At 41.9% G+C, this 19351-nt stretch overlaps 1 protein-coding gene across 1 annotated transcript in view; it reads left to right on the top strand.

Annotated features, from left to right (window-relative positions):
• CDC5L (cell division cycle 5 like) overlaps positions 1-19351 on the top strand; it is a 48875-nt gene that overhangs the window by 12944 nt on the left and 16580 nt on the right. Inside the window, exons 10-14 of the mRNA XM_050948768.1 lie at positions 1638-1800; positions 3329-3493; positions 8471-8551; positions 8976-9221; positions 13575-13772. Of these exons, the coding sequence (XP_050804725.1) occupies positions 1638-1800; positions 3329-3493; positions 8471-8551; positions 8976-9221; positions 13575-13772 (853 nt within the window). The remainder of the gene's footprint in view (positions 1-1637; positions 1801-3328; positions 3494-8470; positions 8552-8975; positions 9222-13574; positions 13773-19351) is intronic.

Genomic DNA, 19351 nt, shown 5'->3' with positions numbered 1-19351 from the left:
AAATGCTAGCTTGATTTTTTTTTTTTTAAAGCTCTCATTATACTACTTTCTTTTTCTTCTTATCATCTTTGTCAAGTTGAGAGCCTCACATCTTTTAGTACAGTGTCTAGCACAATGGGGTACTGGTCCATGACTAGGATTCCATACAAACATGGTATATTTAAAATGGACAGTGGCATTCTCTGTAACATTTGATCCTAAAATTTCCAAAGTATCGCATCTGAGTTTCAGCTGTTAAGAGACACTTGATTAAAACTTCTGTGAACCTTTGAAAAGCTGAGGTGAATATTTTATAGGCCGCGTTTATGTGTATATAGAATATATATAATTCTTGTACAGCCAATCCAAACATTATGGAATTGTTAGTTTGACTCTTACAGTAGGCCCTGAATAAACATATCCAACAAATGCCATATTCCATAGAACTGGAAAATTCCGTAGACTCGGTATATTTTGTGGCTGAAGTTTTTCAACTCAAGTTTTAATTTTATTTCTGTTTATTGCACTTGAGGAAGCAGAGGCAAATGAAGTAAATAAGTATTCTTGTGGCAACTTTTCAAAAATAACCTCAGTCTTTTCCCTAAAAATATTTATTCGGATGCTGCAATTGTATCCACTCAAGCAGGTCTTTATTTTATGCAGAGTTCTTTTGAAGTCAGCGCAGCTTAACACAAGTGCGAAGGTCAGCCTGTGCTGATCCAATTGCTGACGTGTGTGTGTGTGTGTAATCTGATTTTGCATTCAAGTTTTTCATTCACTAAAGATCAGATTTGCACATGCAAATAGGGTTGTTTTTCTAGACACCTAACTTTCATGCATTGTGGGTGTTCACGTCCAAAATCTTGAATGGAAAAATGTGTGCTTGTTATGTTAGAAACGGTATTATACAATGTCTCTTTTATTTAAAGGAAGCAGTATAACAAAGCAGAACCTTCATGTTAACAGTTTTAAGATGGGTTAGATGTTTTTATTGTTTATTCTCTCAAGTTTAAACATCTAAGAGCCCTTTTAACTGAAATGTTTCCTGTACTTAAGTATTACTCTGTGGCAATCTGAAATTTGTAACATTTTGCTGTGACTAACCCATGCAGAATACATGGGGACTTTAGTTGTAACAATACTTCAGAAAAATCTAAGTTAAAAAATATGTTACTTTAATAAATTCAAGCCTGTAATAATTTTTTTGGCACCCGTGGAAAACTGTGTTTTTCATCTGTGCAACCAGAACAAAGCTTTCTCTGGGCTAAATAAAATCAATAGGCTAAGTTAAATGGGCTTTGCCATTCTGACATGTGAAGTGTTTTAAGAAGTCTCCATCCTTTCAAGCTAAAGAGAACTGCAGTATTTTTCTAAATACATTTATGCAAGGCTATAGCATTTTTAACTTCGCATCTTAAATACGGTGCTTTGAATCAGTAATAGATTCTCTCTGTGTGCGTGTGTGTTCTCCATTATTGTTTCTTCTATGAAAGAAACCACTTCTATTAAGCTATCATCACAGATTGCGATGTCTTACAAAAAGTTCTGAAAATTGGATCAATTTAGTTGCATCTTACTATATAAAAAAGCATTTGAATGCTTTCAGAGCTGATGCCCTTTGATTAAATGGTCAAATGTGCCTTTTCCTAACACTGTAGGACTCCATCTCATGGAGCAGAAGGTTTGACCCCTCGCGGTGGAATAACTCCTAAACCAGTGGTTGGAGCAACTCCAGGTAGGACTCCCCTGCGAGATAAATTGAACATCAATCCAGAAGAGGGAATGGCAGATTACAGTGATCCGTCTTATGCAAAACAACTGGTAAGTAGTACATGTGAGGAAGAGATGAATATTCTATTAACTTCCTGGGGTTTGAAATTCATTTTGATCTCCTGTACAGAACTTGTATTACCAGTTGCATATAAATATTCATTCACAACCTACTAAAATTACATCTTTGCATTTTCATCACATCAAGAATACACTTTAAAAGCAAAAATCTCACCACAATGAAAAAGAAAAACAGCTTTGAGTATGCCCAGTCAAAGAGCTTCAGCACTCTCCACCACATAAAGAAATTTGGCTATAACTAGACCTCAGTCCCACTTGTGTCTTTGAAGTGGAACAGGAAATACTTAGTCCCAAGAAAAGATTCATTTATCCTGTAATCCCATTCCACCCTCAAATCCCTCATATTTTGGCCACCAATTCTAGATACAGGACTTTCTCATTAGTGTACCCCGTTGACAAAATTGAAGTAGAGTGGTATTCAGGTTTGCCCATTAGGAGCTCTAGCCCTTGAGATGCCCATTAATGTAGCAGTCTGGTCCAGATTCTTTCATCACCTTCTTTCATCATCAACAGACGTTTCCATTCCTGGATATTCTGCCAGATGAATCTCGCCAAATAGATGTGGTATAAGAGGGCACAGAACTATATAGAAATTGCCTTGGGAGCTCCTTTTATGTGGCAAATTCTGCAGCCTGTACTGTGGTTTTGGATATCTCCCACCGGAGGCATCGGTGTTTCTCTTTGGGCTAGCAAAGGATTTCCAGTCCAAAGTGCTTGGCACGTTCTTTTGAAGGAAATAGCTCTTTTAATCCAGAATCTGAAGTTTTCTCTTAACTTAAAGAAGCTTTCTCTAAGTCTGTTTGGAGGTCCTTGCAAGTGTCTCAGTGCCATCTCATCGTTTTCAAGGGTAAGCTTGAGTCTTGACTTTGTAAGTTCAACAAGAGACTTCAGCTTCGTAACGGTTTCCAGAGATGCTTGTGCTTTTGCCATTACCCTACCAGCATAATTGCCAGATCTGTGAGCCACTGCACTGAAATTCTAGAGTAGTGATATCTGAAGAGAAATGTTCCAGTTAGACAACTCTCCACAAATAGCCCTATATCATTCTATATGAGTAACTTCATAAAGTGCATGTCATCTTGAACTTCTAGTGTCATGTTGAAACTGATAGTGAGAAAAGAGGAGCCGCTCCTGTGCTATACTCCTACATTAAAATAGCTGTTTCTCTAGATGCCTTTCCTTGCACCTTTTACAAGCTGTTTTCAGGGAAGCTGCACATCTTCCTCCCACAGGCCTCAGGAGACGGTATTCGTAGAGCATGAATTCTGGAGGCATTGTCTTTTGTATAATGTGAATTAATAACGTTCGTCTTTCATTCGTTAAACTTTTTAAAGTTTTTACTTACTTTTTCTGTTGACTGCATAGCTAGCTAAAATCACGAGGTGGCATCTGTACTTTTTCCTCTGTGTTTACTGGTAACTTAGGACAACGGAAATCTACTAAATAATATAAACCTCTGTGCATTCAGAATGATTAAAACTTGATTAACTTTCAACAGGAAAGAGAGTCTCGTGAGCATCTGCGTCTAGGGCTTATGGGCCTTCCTGCCCCCAAGAATGACTTTGAGATTGTTTTACCGGAAAATGCGGAGAAGGAACTTGAGGAACATGAAACAGATGATACCTATATAGAAGATGCTGCTGATGTGGATGCTCGCAAACAGGTGGGAGTACATTGTGAAATTAGTAAAAGTTCTCTACTCTGTGTGTTATTTCCTGTAGCTCAGGCTACATACTTAATGAAAGCAATAGGTTGTATGAGGAAAATTAGTAAAACCTATGTGTTACCTGCCTTAGGGTAATATTAGAATATTTAAAGGAACACACTCAAGTTAAAAATCACACTTCTCTTGAAATAATTTTTTTAATTTACTAGTATCATAAATCACACCTAGTCTTAACACAAGGAAAGAGATAATAAATATAAATTTTTCTGAAATATTATTTTTTTCCCTTAGTCACAGTTTTTGGTCCCGATTCTGTAAAGGCTTAAACATGCTTAACTTTATGCACATGAATTAAATTAAAAATTGTCTGTTCAGGTTTTCTTTCAGGATCTAATATGGCAACCACAAAATATTACATGTGAAATATAGTAAGGATGTGCGCCATTTATCAGGCACCTTGTTTTTATTTGTTGCTTTTTCTAAGTTCTTTGGGGCATTAATTTTGGGAACATAATTAGAAATTTTCTTCCAATGCATACCTTTAAACCAATATTTTAATAATTCTCTTTGCCCTTTGCTATATGTTGGCAAGTAAACTAAAGATGGAAACGAAGCCTGAATCTTTATTCATGTATGACAAACATTTTCCATGGTTTGTTAATGCTAGTCTGTCCCATTGAAAGCAAGTGTATGTGGAATGGAATATGAATTGTAAAGTCCTATAGCCTATTAATATTACATGCTATGTACTCCTCGGTAATGTAGAAATGATCACAAGGAAATGAGGATCGCTATTCAAAATATAGTTGGGTGCAAAATTCCAACTTGCCTACTACTTTACAACTTCAAAGAGCTACACAAATAACAGTCACAACTCTCTGTGAGAAGCAGGTGTTCACATACAGCAGTGGTGAATGTGGTGTAAATGCCGGGATAAATAGTACTATGTTCATTTTGTAGGTGAGGAAAACAAGGTGCAGGGTCAGGTGCACTGTCCAAGGCCTGGTGCTTGGAGGCACTGTGCTTTTAAAGAAACAATACTTCTATTGGCACTGAAGAGAAGGGGCTTGGAGGAGGCAGCTCTTATGCTTTTGGAAAGGTGTAGCTAACGCTCCTCACCTGCGTGCATGCACACCTCTCCTCTGGCTAGTGTTTGGAGGAGAAGGGGACATTATTATTTAACAATAATGAATAAATGGCCATTGGTCCCTAAGGCAGCAGACATTGGGCAGAGTCACTTTATTGTCTTTTTCTTCTCTTGCACTCCCATGCGGGGCCAGCTGGTTCCCCATTTTAAGAGACAATGTAGTGGCAGAGCTAGGATTAAAGTTTAGGAGATCCTGGCTACACTCCTGAGCTTTCAGACAGTGCTGCCTCTCCATTTTATTTGTACCCTGAGTGTTGGAAAGTGTGAGAATCCTCCTATTATTTTCTTAAACTTCCATTATTGTAATTGTGGTGGAGGCTTAGTCCCCTGATTTCACAGAAGGGAGAAGTGGGAGCCCTCCAGCCGAATGCAAGGAAGTAGTAAGGAGCCTAGGCTGGATGAGCCAGCTCCACATGGGACTGTGGAGCAGGTGTCTCATGAGGCTGAAGCCAAAGGACAGGAGAAATTTCTAAAGAACAAAGAATATGGTAAGGGATGACCCCATGGAAAAATATTACGATTGGGTGAAGGTTCATTAGGGGTATCTTCTCTAAGGGTATGTCTACACTACGAAATTAGGTCAATTTTATAGAAGTCGATTTTATACAGTCTATTGCGTATGTCCACAGTAAGCGCATTAAGTCGGTGGAGTGCGTCCCCACTACCACGGCTGGCATCGACTTACAGAGCCGTGCACTGTGGGTAGCTATCCCACAATTCCCGCAGTCTCCGCTGCTCATTGGAATTCTAGGTTAAGCTCCCAGTGTCACAGGTGGTTTTGGATACATGTCGTCAGGCCCCCTCCCTCCCTTTGTCTGTGAAAGCAACAGCAGACAATCGTTTCGTGCCTTTTTTCTGGGATCCTGTCCAGTAGGCCCACTCAGCCCGCTGGCTGCCTACCTGATTGGAACCCCAGGCAGGCAGCGGCCTGAGTGAGGCTGATGGACGGAGACCCAGACCCGTAGCGGGCTGGGCCACTCAGCCCATTGCCAGTCTGGGGCTCCATCTGCCAGCTTCCGCCAGCCGGGGTGCCACTAAGCCCCGCTCAGCTGGTAGACCTCGGTGAGGTCAATCAGGGGTGCCTGGACAGACATGGCTATCCTCCTTTTAGAGCACCAAATGGGAGTGACTCTAAGGGCTTGTCTACATCACAAAGTTGCAGCGCTGGTGAGGGGGTTACAGCGCTGCAACTTAGGAGGTGTACACATCTGCAGGGCATCACCAGCGCTGCAACTCCCTGTTTGCAGCGCTGGCCGTACTCCCGTTTTGTCTCGGGTGTAGAGGATCCAGCGCTGGTGATCCAGCGCTGGTAATCAAGTGTAGACACTTACCAGCGCTTTTCTTGACCTCCATGGAATAAGCAGGTATCGCAGCATACCTGAGGAAGCCTCTCTGGTAATCAAGCAGGTCTCCTTCCCTGGTTTGCTCTCGCGTTCCCCAAACCCCCGAGCAAGCAGGTCTCCTTCCCTGCGGTTTGCAGGGGGGTTCGGGGAACGCGAGAGCAAACCGCGGGGAAGCAGGTCTCCTTCCCCGGTTTGCTCTCGCGTTCCCCGAACCCCCAAGCAAGCAGGTCTCCTTCCCTGCGGTTTGCAGGGGGGTTCGGGGAACGCGAGAGCAAACCGCGGGGAAGCAGGTCTCCTTCCCCGGTTTGCTCTCGCGTTCCCCGAACCCCCGTGCAAGCAGGTCTCCTTCCCCGGTTTGCTCTCGCGTTCCCCGAACCCCCGTGCAAGCAGGTCTCCTTCCCTGCGGTTTGCAGGGGGGTTCGGGGAACGCGAGAGCAAACCGCGGGGAAGCAGGTCTCCTTCCTCGGTTTGCTCTCGCGTTCCCCGAACCCCCGTGCAAGCAGGTCTCCTTCCCTGTGGTTTGCAGGGGGGTTCGGGGAACGCGAGAGCAAACCGCGGGGAAGCAGGTCTCCTTCCCCGGTTTGCTCTCGCATTCCCCGAAACCCCGTGCAAGCAGGTCTCCTTCCCTGCGGTTTGCTCTCGCGTTCCCCGAACCCCCCTTGAAGCCGCCCAACAGCGCTGCAGTGTGGCCACATCTAACACCACTTGCAGCGCTGGTTGCTGTAAGTGTGGCCACTCTGCAGCGCTGGCCCTATACAGCTGTACTAATACAGCTGTAACAACCAGCGCTGCAAAATTGTAGATGTAGACATACCCTAAGTCATTCTCTTCTTTAAGTTTCGTCTCATGGAGATTCAGTCCTGCTTGGAATATCATGCGAGCTGGAGGCTTCTGTCTCAGGCTGCTCTCCCAGCTGACCTTACCATGCGATCGCACCTACCCCAGCCTACCCCTTACTCCCATGGCTCATGAAGCCTGGACAGTAGTAAGGAGCAGTTCAACTTGTGGAATGACAAATCCAGAAGGAAGGATTGCACTCTGTGGGCCACATTAAGATTATTTCAGAGACCTAGATAGCATTTAGTCCCTATAAAAGTCTTCATGAAAATTTTCCCCCACCCCTAACAAAAATGTTAATTTATCAGAGCAGCTGAAAGGGTAAGGAACCCGGGACTATAAGTTAGAGAGAGCTTCCATATTATTTAACTCATGATTGATATAATTCAAAGTAAAATTTCACAGCCTGGTCTATTCTAAGACAAAAAATGCAGGAGGGGAGTCAGAAAAAGAAACAGTGACCTGTTTCCACCCAGTTTCAAACTGGGGACGTTTCGCATGTTAGGTGAATGTGATCACCACTATACTAAGGGGCTTTCACGTGTTAGGTTAATGTGCTAACCACTATACTACAGGGCTTTTCTTTTTTTGCCACAGACTTTTTCAAATCCACAGAAGTGTTTTCTCTAGCTACAGATGCTACCTAATGCAATGTCTTTATCTTTGGCCTTCCTGGTCACAAAGCGGTCATGCCCCTGCCCAAGGCTGACACAGTGCAGAGTGCATGTGACACAGTGACCTGGCTTGGGTAGGATCGCTAGCGAGGCATGATACTTTTGCCATTAAGCAAACATAGCAGTTCTTTCCTGGCCTCTGTCACTGAATTCCTCCATGCATTATGCTGTGCCCTGTCAGTGCGGGAGGACTGCATGAGCTTGGAAAACATGTCATCGCGAGTGCATTTTTTTTCACCTTCTAATCTGCGATAACCTCAGGGACGGAGATGATAGCTGGAGCATAGAAACATTCAAGGGGGGACTGCATGGTCACCTGTGCTGCTGAGTTCGCCACGCTGGCCAAACAGGAAATTAAATTCAAAAGTTCCCGGGCCTTTTCCTGTATACCTGGCTAGTGCATCTGAGTTGAAAGTGCTGTCCAGAGCAGTCACAATGGAGCACTCTGGGATAGCTCCTGGAGGCCAATACCGTCGAATTGCGTCCACACTACCCCAAATTCGACCCAGTGATGTTGATTTCAGCGCTAATCCTGTCCTCGGGGAGGAGTACAGAAATCAGTTTTAAGAGCCCTTTAAGTCGACAAAAATGGCTTCGTCCTGTGGACGGGTGCAGGGTTAAATCGATGTAACGCTGCTAAATTCGACCTAAACTCGTAGTGTAGACCAGGGCTAAGGGCCTGATCGAAAGCCCAGAAAAGCCAATGAAAGTCTTTCCATTGAATTCTGAGCTTTGGCTGAGGCCCTAAGTTCTGTCTAGTACAGTGAATGGGAGGTAAGCTGTCAGTTAGTCATCATACGCTCTCCCCCATTCTCTTACGGTCTCCTGTGTAGCCTTTATTCTTACCAAATAAACCCCAAATAATAATAATATCACCTCTACTGCAGTAGTCTAGTGGCTTTCATCTTTCTTGTCTTACTGGGAATCAGACTGTATTGTGGTGGTTGGACTAACATTTGAAATGTCTCTTTAGGCTATTCGAGATGCAGAGCGTGTAAAGGAGCTAAAGCGCTTGCACAAAGCTGTTCAGAAGGATCTGCCAAGGCCCACAGACGTGAGTAACAGAAGCTTCTTCATGATGGTGTAAGAGCAAAATGCTGTTTAAAGGAAAAAGAGGAATAAAGGAGACCTTGAGAATAGTTGTTTGGCTCTTTTTTTAAACAATAGCCACTGTGAAGCATAATACAACTAAGCCGGATCATGAAAGAATATAATCATTCCTTCAGTATGCTAATTTCATCATCTTGTGGCCAATTTTTGCCTTCATGTGGATATAATCAGTGGGTGTTGCATACATATAACTGAAAACAAAATTTGTTTTTTAGATTATTGTGCTGGTACAAAGTTCTTTAATCATCTGTTACATACAGCTCAGTTTTAAATACCAGTATTCTAGTGTGTGCATTGCACAAGTATATTTTGGCTGACATGACGTTAATAATGCATAATGTTTTGGAACGTATGTTGTTTCTGGCTAGGTAAATGAAACGATTCTGAGACCTTTGAATGTGGAGCCTCCTCTAACAGACTTGCAGAAAAGTGAAGAGCTGATAAAAAAAGAGATGATCACCATGCTTCATTTTGATCTTCTGCATCACCCATATGGAGAGCAGCCTGGGAGTAAAAAGGGGAAAGGCCCAGGATTTGGAACGAACAGTGCGGAGCATATTACATACCTCGAACAAAATTCTTATGAGAAGCACTCCAAAGAGGAACTCAAGAAGGTAAGAACGATGTGTCACAGGATTACCGACATATGGGCTCCAGGTACTATGATCCTGTCATCTTGCAAGGAAAAAAAGCTCAAGCCTGGATGAAATTTAGTGGAAGACCTCCAAGCAACATGTAGGTGCTGCAGGAAGTGTTACTGAAGATGCAGCAGGTGGCACTCTCCCCTGGGGGTTATAACTGAGCCAGTGCTCCAACATGGTGTTGGGAGGCACTGTGTGGTTGGAGGTGCTGTCCTTTGGATGAAACGTAGAACTGTGGTCCTGATCACCTGTCTGTTAGTAAGAGTAGGAGCTCTATAGCCTCTCCGGTTGCCAAATTACATCTTGATAACAGTCCATTCCATGAAATTAAATGACCGCAAAGTTTGAATTGGATCTGATATTATTAACTTCCCATCTTCTACTGGCTGTGTAGCATTCCTGTGCACTGTTAGATAACTGTGTGTTTCTTTTTGTCACTGCTGAGGTGGAAGCAAATCCATGCATTATAAAAATAATAATGATACATAACTCTTTGTATAACACTTCACATATTCAAAGCACTGTATAGGTGTGAGCTAAAGCTCACAAAATTCCTGAAAGTATTACCCATTTTGCACATGGGAAAACCTGAGACTGAATGATAAAGTGAATTTCCCAAGCTGTGCAGTGAGTCAGTGGCAGTGCCAGGATTAGAATTTGGGGGCTTCTGACTCATGCAGACCTCACTGTCTTCCAGTATCCGTTGCCTATGTCACAGGGTGTTTAGTTTGTTTTGTAACATTTGGAAAGCACTTTGAGATCTTTTTGAGATGCTATCGAAAGGTGAACTATAATATGGAAAATAATAATTAAGTATTTTCAATCCCCTTTCCCATCTAATCACTCAGCTTCTAAATAGCCTCTAGCTATGTCCAGCTATAAGCCTACAGCATTTGATTTAGGCCATTGCCAAGGCTGCTGCTCTACATCAATATGATCCTCAGTTATAGCAACTGAACTTAAACCTTAGCTGGCTGGACATGGCTATGAAGGCAGAATTGGCTGCACGTGGAACAAAGCAGCAGGCCTCAGAGCTCCATTCTCACTTGCATTGTATGCCCAAAGTTATACAGCAAGATCTCTGGTTCTGGGGGTTCATTTATTAAGTAGCCTCAGATGTTTGCCTGCCTTGTGCAGGAGGTCAGACTAGATGATCAGATTGGTCCCTTCTGACCTATGAGTCTATGAGTCTATGTTTCACTTCACAGCCAAGTGACTGACTGGCAGGTCAGAAATAAAGCAATGGATTTGGCTCCTTGAGGGGTTCTCCACTGTGAATGTGTCAGTAACCTTTAACTAAGGTTATGTCTGCACTAGCACTTTTGTCGGTAAAACTTATGTCACTCAGGGCTGTGGAAAAAACACACCCCTGACCGACATAAGTTACACTGACAGAAGCACTGGTGTGGCCAGCACTGTGTTGGTGGGAGACACTCTTCAACGGACATAACTGCTGCCACTCGTTGGGGGTGGTTTAATTATACCGACGGGAGAGCTTTCTCCCGTCAGTATAGAGCAGCTACATGGAAGACCTTACAGCGGTGCCCCGTGTAGGTTCTCTAGTGTAGATAGTGTAGACATAGCCTAAATGTTTATGGCAATCAAAATGGATGAAAAGGACAACCCCCGTACTACTGTGTATAAGCCTTTCTCATTGGTAGATTCTGTACAAAATCTGTCTAGATTCTTAGACTATGCCCATCACTGTGGTATTTTAGGACCTACATCCCTGTTTACTTGGAAACATCTTAAAAGATGTATAAATGTGAAATATCTTTCCCTGCCCATATCTGACACATCATTCAAGAGCTATACTTTGTCCAGTTCCAACAATGCTGAACAGAATGTACTTCCAATTTATCAAATTAAAAATTACACTGGAAGATTTCTTAGTAGTAGAATTAAGTAGATGGAAGATCTAGTTAGATCACGTAGTTTGCCACTCTGACAATATCAGTTTGTTTCCTGGACTACATTATTTTAGCACTTTGTCCGGTCTCTTTTGAAGTATAACAAGATCTGGGTCTGCTATCACTTCCCTTAGAGAATATTCCACAGTTCAGTAGAGCTCCTGGTCTGGAAATTTTCCATATATTCACTAGACATTTTCTTAACTTTAGACAGAAATTGTTTCCCATTCTGTCTGGCTTAATCTCTCTCTATGTGGGAGTAGTATCCTCTGTACATCCAAACTGCACTTTCACATTGAGGTATGGTGGACAATAAGAATGGTCCCTTATGAAGTAGTGATCCTCAAGATCCTGCAAGCTTCTCTGATTATTTTTTTTCACTTCCTCCTCCCGAAGGTACTGCATTTCCTCAGTGGTTGCGCTTTTCTGCAGGACCGGCTCCAGGCACCAGATCAGCAAGCGTGTGCTTGAGACGGCCAAGTGGAAGGTGCGGCACGTTGGGCTCTTCGGCGGCAATTTGGCAGCAGGTCCCTCGGTCCCTCTCGGAGGGAAGGACCTGCCGCCAAATTGCCACCGAAGAAAGCGGTGCGGTGGAGCTGTTGCTGATCGTGGCTTTTTTTTTTTTTTTTTGCCTCTTGGGGTGGCAAGAACACTGGAGCCAGCCCTGCTTCTCTGGAAAGGGCTACTAATGATATGCAACATGATACCTGAGTGGATAAAGCTGTGAAAGCCATGTAGCTTTCACAACCACATAGTCTAATTCTTAAAGGGGTGAAAACTGATACTAGTAAAAACATTACCATTTGTGGGATTTTGCTGTATTAATAACACTAGGGCGACTCCTTTTCTTTCTTTCTGAGCTACAGGCTTGTGTGGTTAATTAGCTATTTCTTAGATTCACCAGATAAAATGATTTCAGAGATACCCAAGTAGTCTTCTTGATGGTGTGTTGCTATAAACTATAGTTGAAGTTCAGTAATTTATCTAGTGAATCACTACATTTGAAAACTCAGAGTTTGCCTTTTACGTCCATGTGTAATATTGTAAGAAAGAAGGTGTAGTTATGATTCTGTCAATAGTATATGTCACATGGCAGTTTTTGTTTCCCTTATGTGTTTGTTCTGTACAGTACATCAGACCTGATGCCATTGGCAGCAGTCGGTTTCACCGCTCCATTATACCAGATTTCTGTCAGTGTAACTACATTTGAAGTCAAAGGAGTTACACTGGTATAACAGAACAACTAATTGAGCTCCAGATCTTTGATACTCTTGGCGCCTTAGAGTTCTGTCTTTTATGCAGTGGGTTCCTGTCCCACAGTAAATGTCATCAGATTATGTTGAGTTATGTGTTGAGAGCTTTTCCTGAAGCTGGAGTGCTGGAGCTCTGGATTTCTTACATTCTTATAATGTTGTATTTTAATATTTAGTTAGAAATAGGCCAAGATTTTCAAAAATGACTGGTGAGTTTGGTACCTCAGTTTTGGCACGTCCAACTTGATATGCCTTTGTAAGATGTGTCAAGGTGCACACCCCAAAATTAAAACACTCCTGTTTACTAGTCACTCTTGAAAACCTTGGCAGTAATCTTTATTTCTTAAACTTCATTTTGTCGCAAGAACAGTTGCATCACTCTGTGGGTGTGAGAGGAGCTCTTGAAATCTACTTGTCAGTTTGACCTTAATGTCTAAATATCTCTTGTTAGTGTCAGACTGGGACTTGTGCTGTACGTCTCTTTTTGAGGCATATGCGCTCCAGATGGATTGTGTCATGCTTTTTGGTTGTGGGGGAGCATCATGAGTCCTTTCCTCTTCTCTGTTCCTTCCTCATTGTTAAGATGCTTCATAAGCTGATATGGAAATGGTAGAACATTGAAGTCCTTATACAAGGTCAAGCTGTATTTTCTTCAGCTGTAATCAGAGTAGTCTTTCTTGCATTGTAACCCATATTGCATGGAGCACAGATCATCCATTCCTGATAGAATAGATTTTCGAAGCTGTGCTAAGGAGAGCAAGCAAAAGAAAATAGAAAGTGATGGTGTTTTCCATTCGTCAGGCATGTGCTGACGCAGTTGTTCTTTCTCCCTCTCTTAAGATATTTACTTGTATCTCTTTTTCCCTGTTGCATCAGTGCTAGACACCTCAACCTGTATCTGTATTAGATACAGCAGATTGTTGGGATTGGTCAAACTGTGTGAAATGAGGAATAGCTGCAATGTAAGTAGCCCCATTGCCTAGGTTTCATTTATAATTTAACGCATTTGTGTTGAATTTCATATTTAGCTTAACCTGAAATGGGTTTTTTGTATGGAGAGAGAAATTACCCCTGAAAATTACACTCTACAGGGTTGAAAACGACAAGGGGAGTTTTCTGACCGTCTGTACTTTGTGACTGAAATTTCTCATCATTTCCAACAGGCCCAGGATCTACTGGCACAAGAGATGGAAGTGGTAAAGCAAGGAATGGGGCATGGAGAGCTTTCAAGTGAGGCTTATAACCAGGTGTGGGAAGAATGTTATAGCCAGGTGTTATACCTACCAGGACAGAACCGCTACACACGAGCTAACCTGGCCAGCAAAAAAGACAGGATAGAATCACTTGAAAAAAGGCTTGAGGTGAGTATCATTTTTCTGCTTTTTCACTTGATTTTTTTTTTAATGCCAGCTTTCATTGTTTTGACTGATTTACAGATGACTAGATCATTGACATCTATCACAGATCGGATTGCAGAGAAAAGAGAGTCAAGGAGCTCTCCTGGAGCATCCAAAGACCCTCTGCTGTCCTCTTTTCTTCCCTAATAGTAGGGGATGGATTTATAAAACATCGTACTTCAGGTTCCCTTCCACAAGTTTTTTAGCATTAACTATTATAACCCTGTATCAGAGGGGTAGCCGTATTAGTCTGGATCTGCAAAAGCAGCAAAGAGTCCTCTGGCACCTTATAGACTAACAGACGTTTTGGAGTATGAGCTTTCATGGGTGAATACCCACTTCGTCGGATGCATTATAACCCTGGGTATTCTTGTTATCCATATAAACATCCAATCCCTCTTTGAGGCCAAGTGCTTCACAAGATTCAGTGACAGCCTGGGGCAATGAGTTCCTGTGATCAGGAAAGGAGGGAAGAGAGTGGATCGCAATGACTCCAGTCCATTTAAAAAGGAAACTTCAAACTTCTTTATGTTAGGTTTTGTGTGTAAGTGTAAAATAAAAATGAAACACCTCTTCAAGTTCAGAATAGAAGACGGGAAAGAGAGAGAAAAACAGTTTAATGAAAATAATTTGATTGGAATTCAATATTTCATTGGGGTGTCTGCAGTCTGAATATCGCAGCATTGTGCTAGGGTCTGGGAAGCAGAAAGTGAAACTACTCTTTCTGCCGTTGTCAGCTTTATGCAAAGTGGCTTCCCCGGTTGTCATCTCACTCACCTCAGGTACATACAAAATGCTGCAACCAAAGGTCCCAATCCAGCAAAACATGTCAGCTAAGACTCAAAGGTAAACACATAGGGCCAAAATGTTCTGCATTGTCCTCCTGTTAGATTAGATTACCCCCCTCCTTGAATCCCTCCATTGGCTTACTCTTACATTCAGCATCAAATGCAAGCTTCTTGTCCTCTGTTTCAAGGCTGTGCATAACTCCTCTCCCTCCCTCACCTATATCTCTTCTCTGTTCTCAACTATTCCTATATCTGTCTCGTTAGCCACTTGATTTTTTTTTCTTTTGTCTTCATGCTCTTTCCTGCTATGTTCTCCTGCAGGTTCCTTCTTCCCCTATTATGCAAGGCTATAACCTTCCTTTCATTCCATCCCTCTTAATTGCTTTTTTCTATTTAGAGCCGTTAGACAATGACTGTTTCTTCATCTTTGTTGCTGTACAAACTGATGCATGCAAATAATAAATGCAGAAAGTACACGGCATTGATAGTGTAAAATAAGATTTGCTTCAGATTATTTCATTTGAAAGACTATGTAGTACCAGTAACACTCAAGGAAACCTGATTTAGTTCAAAATACAATACAATTACAATGTTAAACCTAAAGGTGTCCATGTTTAAATAATGCAGGCACCATATTTTTCCATGATAAAAGGAAGATTTCTTTTTTATGTAAATTCTTTATCTACACATCTATTGTTGCTGGTAGTGAATGCCCTCAAACTACCGCTACCAAGAAAGTAGCATGCCAGGTAGGACAGAAGGCTGGATTTGTACTTTGCAAGGTTGACTCAGTGAATTTAAGTAAGTTTGCCTTGTGTCTGTGTGTAAGTGCAAACCAAGAAGCTAATCCCAAAGACAGTTTTGCTTCAGTAAGAGGTAGATGTTTGAGCCACAAATTGTTCAGCTCCAGATAACTCTATAACTACTTAGGCCTGGTCTCCCCTCAGAACCTTAGGTCGACCCAGCTACATCGCTCAGGGGTGTGAAAAATCCACGCTTCTGAGCAATGTAGTTAAGCCAGCCTAACCCCCAGTACAGTCAGCACTAGGTCAACCAAAGAATTTTTTTTTCAGCCTAGCTACCACCTTTTGGGGAGGTGGATTACCTATGCAGAGTGGGAGAATCCCTTCCGTTGGCGTAGCTAGTGTCCACACTGAAACACTACAGCAGTACAGCTGAGTTATGCTGCAGTAGTATTTCAAGTGTAGACAATCTTAGTTCCCTTCTAAGGAACTTTGTCCCATTAATACATGAATGTTGGTTATGTTCAGTGTCTTCCAGCAGAGTGCACTGTTGCTCTGCATAATGCTTTATGCTGTGTTGCAATGACAGTAAACTCTGCTGTAAAGAATTTTTTTTTTTATATAAAAGGTATATCTTAGTTTAGGAGCACCCAGCCTTTGTGGCGACAAGGGCTGGGTTGGCATCTTGCCTGGAGCCTGAGGACTGTATCTAATTTATGTATAAATACACATAATCTTTGGAATTAAAATTAAGTATTGCACACACAAAACTACAACTTTAAGGTAGAGTCAAGCACTGAAAAGTTAGGAAGTGCTAGAATTAAGGATGCCTGTTCTAACTTAGTTCGGACGCCGGTGCCTATGCATGCATTACAATACTGTCTTTAATTACATGATTACTTATTTCTTTTCTGCATGCTCATCAGTGAACAGGATGGATGGTGTTCACTTAATGAGCAGCGATTCAATATTTTTTCTCCTTATTCGTCAATGTGAGGCCTATGCTTTATTTACTACATGCTATTCAGACCCTGCTCTGAACACAGACTTACTGTTTTCATCATGGACTTTTCTGAGGTGCTATAGTATCTGGGTGCTATGCAAATATTTATTAACTTATGTTCACAACGCCCCTATGAGATGAGCTGTTATTATTATCCCCATTTTACGAATGGGGGACTGAAGTATAGAGATGAAGGTCAAAAGTATCCGCTAATTTTAGGGCCCAGTTTGAAATGACTAGGACCTGATTTTGATTTTTGAGTACTTAGCATTATATAGCACTTCACATATCCGGAGCACAGCTCTCTTTGTTTCAGTTGCAGCAGTGAGGGTTCAGCACTTTGCCAATCAGTTCTAATGTAACAAATCTCAGTTATTCCTAGCTCTGTCTTCACTGCACAGAAATTACCAATTAGATTTATGGTGTGGATAAATAGTCATCTTCTTATAATCCGCCTGGTTCCACTGCCTGCCAGATTGAGTGATGAGTATTTTGACGTGACATTTACCTCTGTGAAACTGATTGTGCAATTACCAACAGCAGATTGTGCCATTAGTAATTGAACTCTGCAGGAGGAGCAGGTTAATTATGGAAAGCCGCTTGCTTAGCCTGGATAAGGTATCTTGCTGTTCAGCAATAATGAGAAATAAGAAAAACTCTCTGATGATGATGGTAGTTTGAATGCTGGAATGTTTGGTTCAATAATACTTTGCACTTCAATGATGTGAAATTTTAGTCTGGGGATTTTAGAGTAGTTGACAAACATTAACGAATAAAGCCTCTTGACATTCCTTTGAGGTAAAGTAGTGCTATTCTCAGGTTATAAATGGGGAAACCGAGACACACAGACATTACTAGACCAAGGTGTCACTTGAAGTCAGCAGCAGCACTTGAGAGTCTTGCTCTTTTTCACTACAAGGTTACCACCCTCCTTCCCTTCTTTCTAGAATATTGGTATATTTTTTTGATGTGCAGCTGTAAGGCTAGTGACACCAGGAATTGGAATTTTCTGATGTGACACTTATGTGACATTGGTATTCGGCAAGCAGTGCAGCCAAAATAATACCACACCTTGTCCCCCTCCTTTTTCAAGCAGAATATTTTTGGACTTAATGCATCGATTGTGACTTTCTGGTGAAAAGTACACCACTTCAGATGCAATGAGAGATGGCAGGAGCATCTTCTTAAGTTGGTTTCTTTCCTTCTTAGTTCAGATTTCTGCCAGCATTACTTTGTCTTTGAAGAAAGAAGGTTCATAATGCTGGCTTGCAGCACATAAATATTTTATATCCGTTGTGGTAGTTATGTCGTCATTTCAGTTAATTGCTAAATTATAAATGTTATTCAAAGTCTACAGGGTAGGAAACTCTTGTTACATTGTATCCACAAAACACAGTAAGTTATACTTTCCACACAGTCAGATTTGCAAATGTATCTTTTTGCTGAGTAAGCACAATGCACTGAGGCTACATTAGCTAGTGCTCTTTGTTGGTTGCTACTTTGAACTTGGTAGGAATGAGCAAGATGGTAACTTTCAGACCAGGTGGCCATTCTTGCTCCTCTACTCAGCCAGGTTTGACCGAATTCAGTTTCACTGGAAAACCCTAGTTTTATTCTATGGGTTACATGCTATGCTCTGTGCTAGTGGATGCTTCAATTACTCTTATTTTATTGAACATAACAAAATACTATCTCTGGTTTAAAACAACAAGGAGTCCTGTGGCACCTTAAAGAGTAACAGATTTATTTGGGCATAAGCTTTCGTGCGTTAAAAAAGCTCACTTTTACCCATGAAAGCTTATGCTCAGATAAATGTTAATCTTTAAGGTGCCACCGGACTTCTTGTTGTTTTTGTGGATACAGACTTACATGGCTACCCCGATACTATCTCTGGTTTGTCTTCTCTAAAACTTAAAACTTCAAGTGGGTTTTCAGATCTGATATTGTTCTGTTGGTTAGAGTAGAAGGGGAAAAAGAACACTTTTTAAATGGGAATGACCCTTCATTGTCCAAGAACAAATGGGGAAAAATTACAAGATCTTTCAGTCTCATCTGGTTTATCGGGTGGCTGAAATATGGTGATACCCATGGGAGGAAAGGCTGAGAAATACTGCCAGTGTGGTAACAGCTTTAAACGCTTGTACTCAAATTTCTGTCTTAGGTATCACGGCAACAGGTATAGAGTCGCCTAGGTGATGCAGAGTGTCTGCAGACTTGTAGAGAATAAAATCTACTGAGGTATAGTTTGGGGCAGAAAATCACACCTCTTTTCAGGCTACACGTTCATTAAAGGCCTGAGCCTCCAGATATCTTGTCTACACACCGAGCTAACTATCAGGCAAACTAGTAGAACTGGCACATTTTCCATGTTATCTGATGATGGTGATACATTGATAATAATATTTAACATGATAGCTGCTGAAGGCATATACCAATCATGAGTATCCCAAATGGTTAGACTAATCCCAGAGGTACCAGCTCTACCTGCAATGTAAACACATTTTCAGGAAAAGGGAACCATAGCTAAATGGGCATACATCTTGTACTAATAAATCTGAAATGTTTGCCATATAGGCTGGATAGGAACCTGGCCCCTCTTTCTCTTGCCCTTCCAGGAACGGAACAAAGCAACCACCAGCAATGTAGGTGGAGGGGAGGCAGTAAAGGGGTCAGAAGAAGTGATAATGTTCCTTAGCAGCAGATACAACCACAATAAGAAGATACTTTCTCTTGGGAGGGAAGAGACTTATGGTTAGAGGCAGGAGTCCTCAGTTTTGGGCCCCGTGCTGCCAAAGATTCACTGCATGGCTTTGAGCAAGTCACTTAACTTCTCCATGCCTCAGTTTTTCAGTCTTTAAAATGGGTATAACACCTACTTTGCAGGGGTATTGTGCAAAGTATGTGTGCAAAGTACTCACAGAGCTCTGGCCTGAAGTTGCTCCAGAACTGCCAAATTTTATTACTCCTGTTTATAATACATTCAGTGTAACATCCTTTCCATTCAGAATG

The sequence above is a fragment of the Gopherus flavomarginatus genome, chromosome 4 (genome assembly GCF_025201925.1).
Source record: "Gopherus flavomarginatus isolate rGopFla2 chromosome 4, rGopFla2.mat.asm, whole genome shotgun sequence".
Classification (NCBI taxonomy): Eukaryota; Metazoa; Chordata; order Testudines; family Testudinidae; genus Gopherus; species Gopherus flavomarginatus.
Note: the sequence above shows the minus strand (reverse complement) of the source record. Positions and strands in the feature narration are given on the sequence as shown.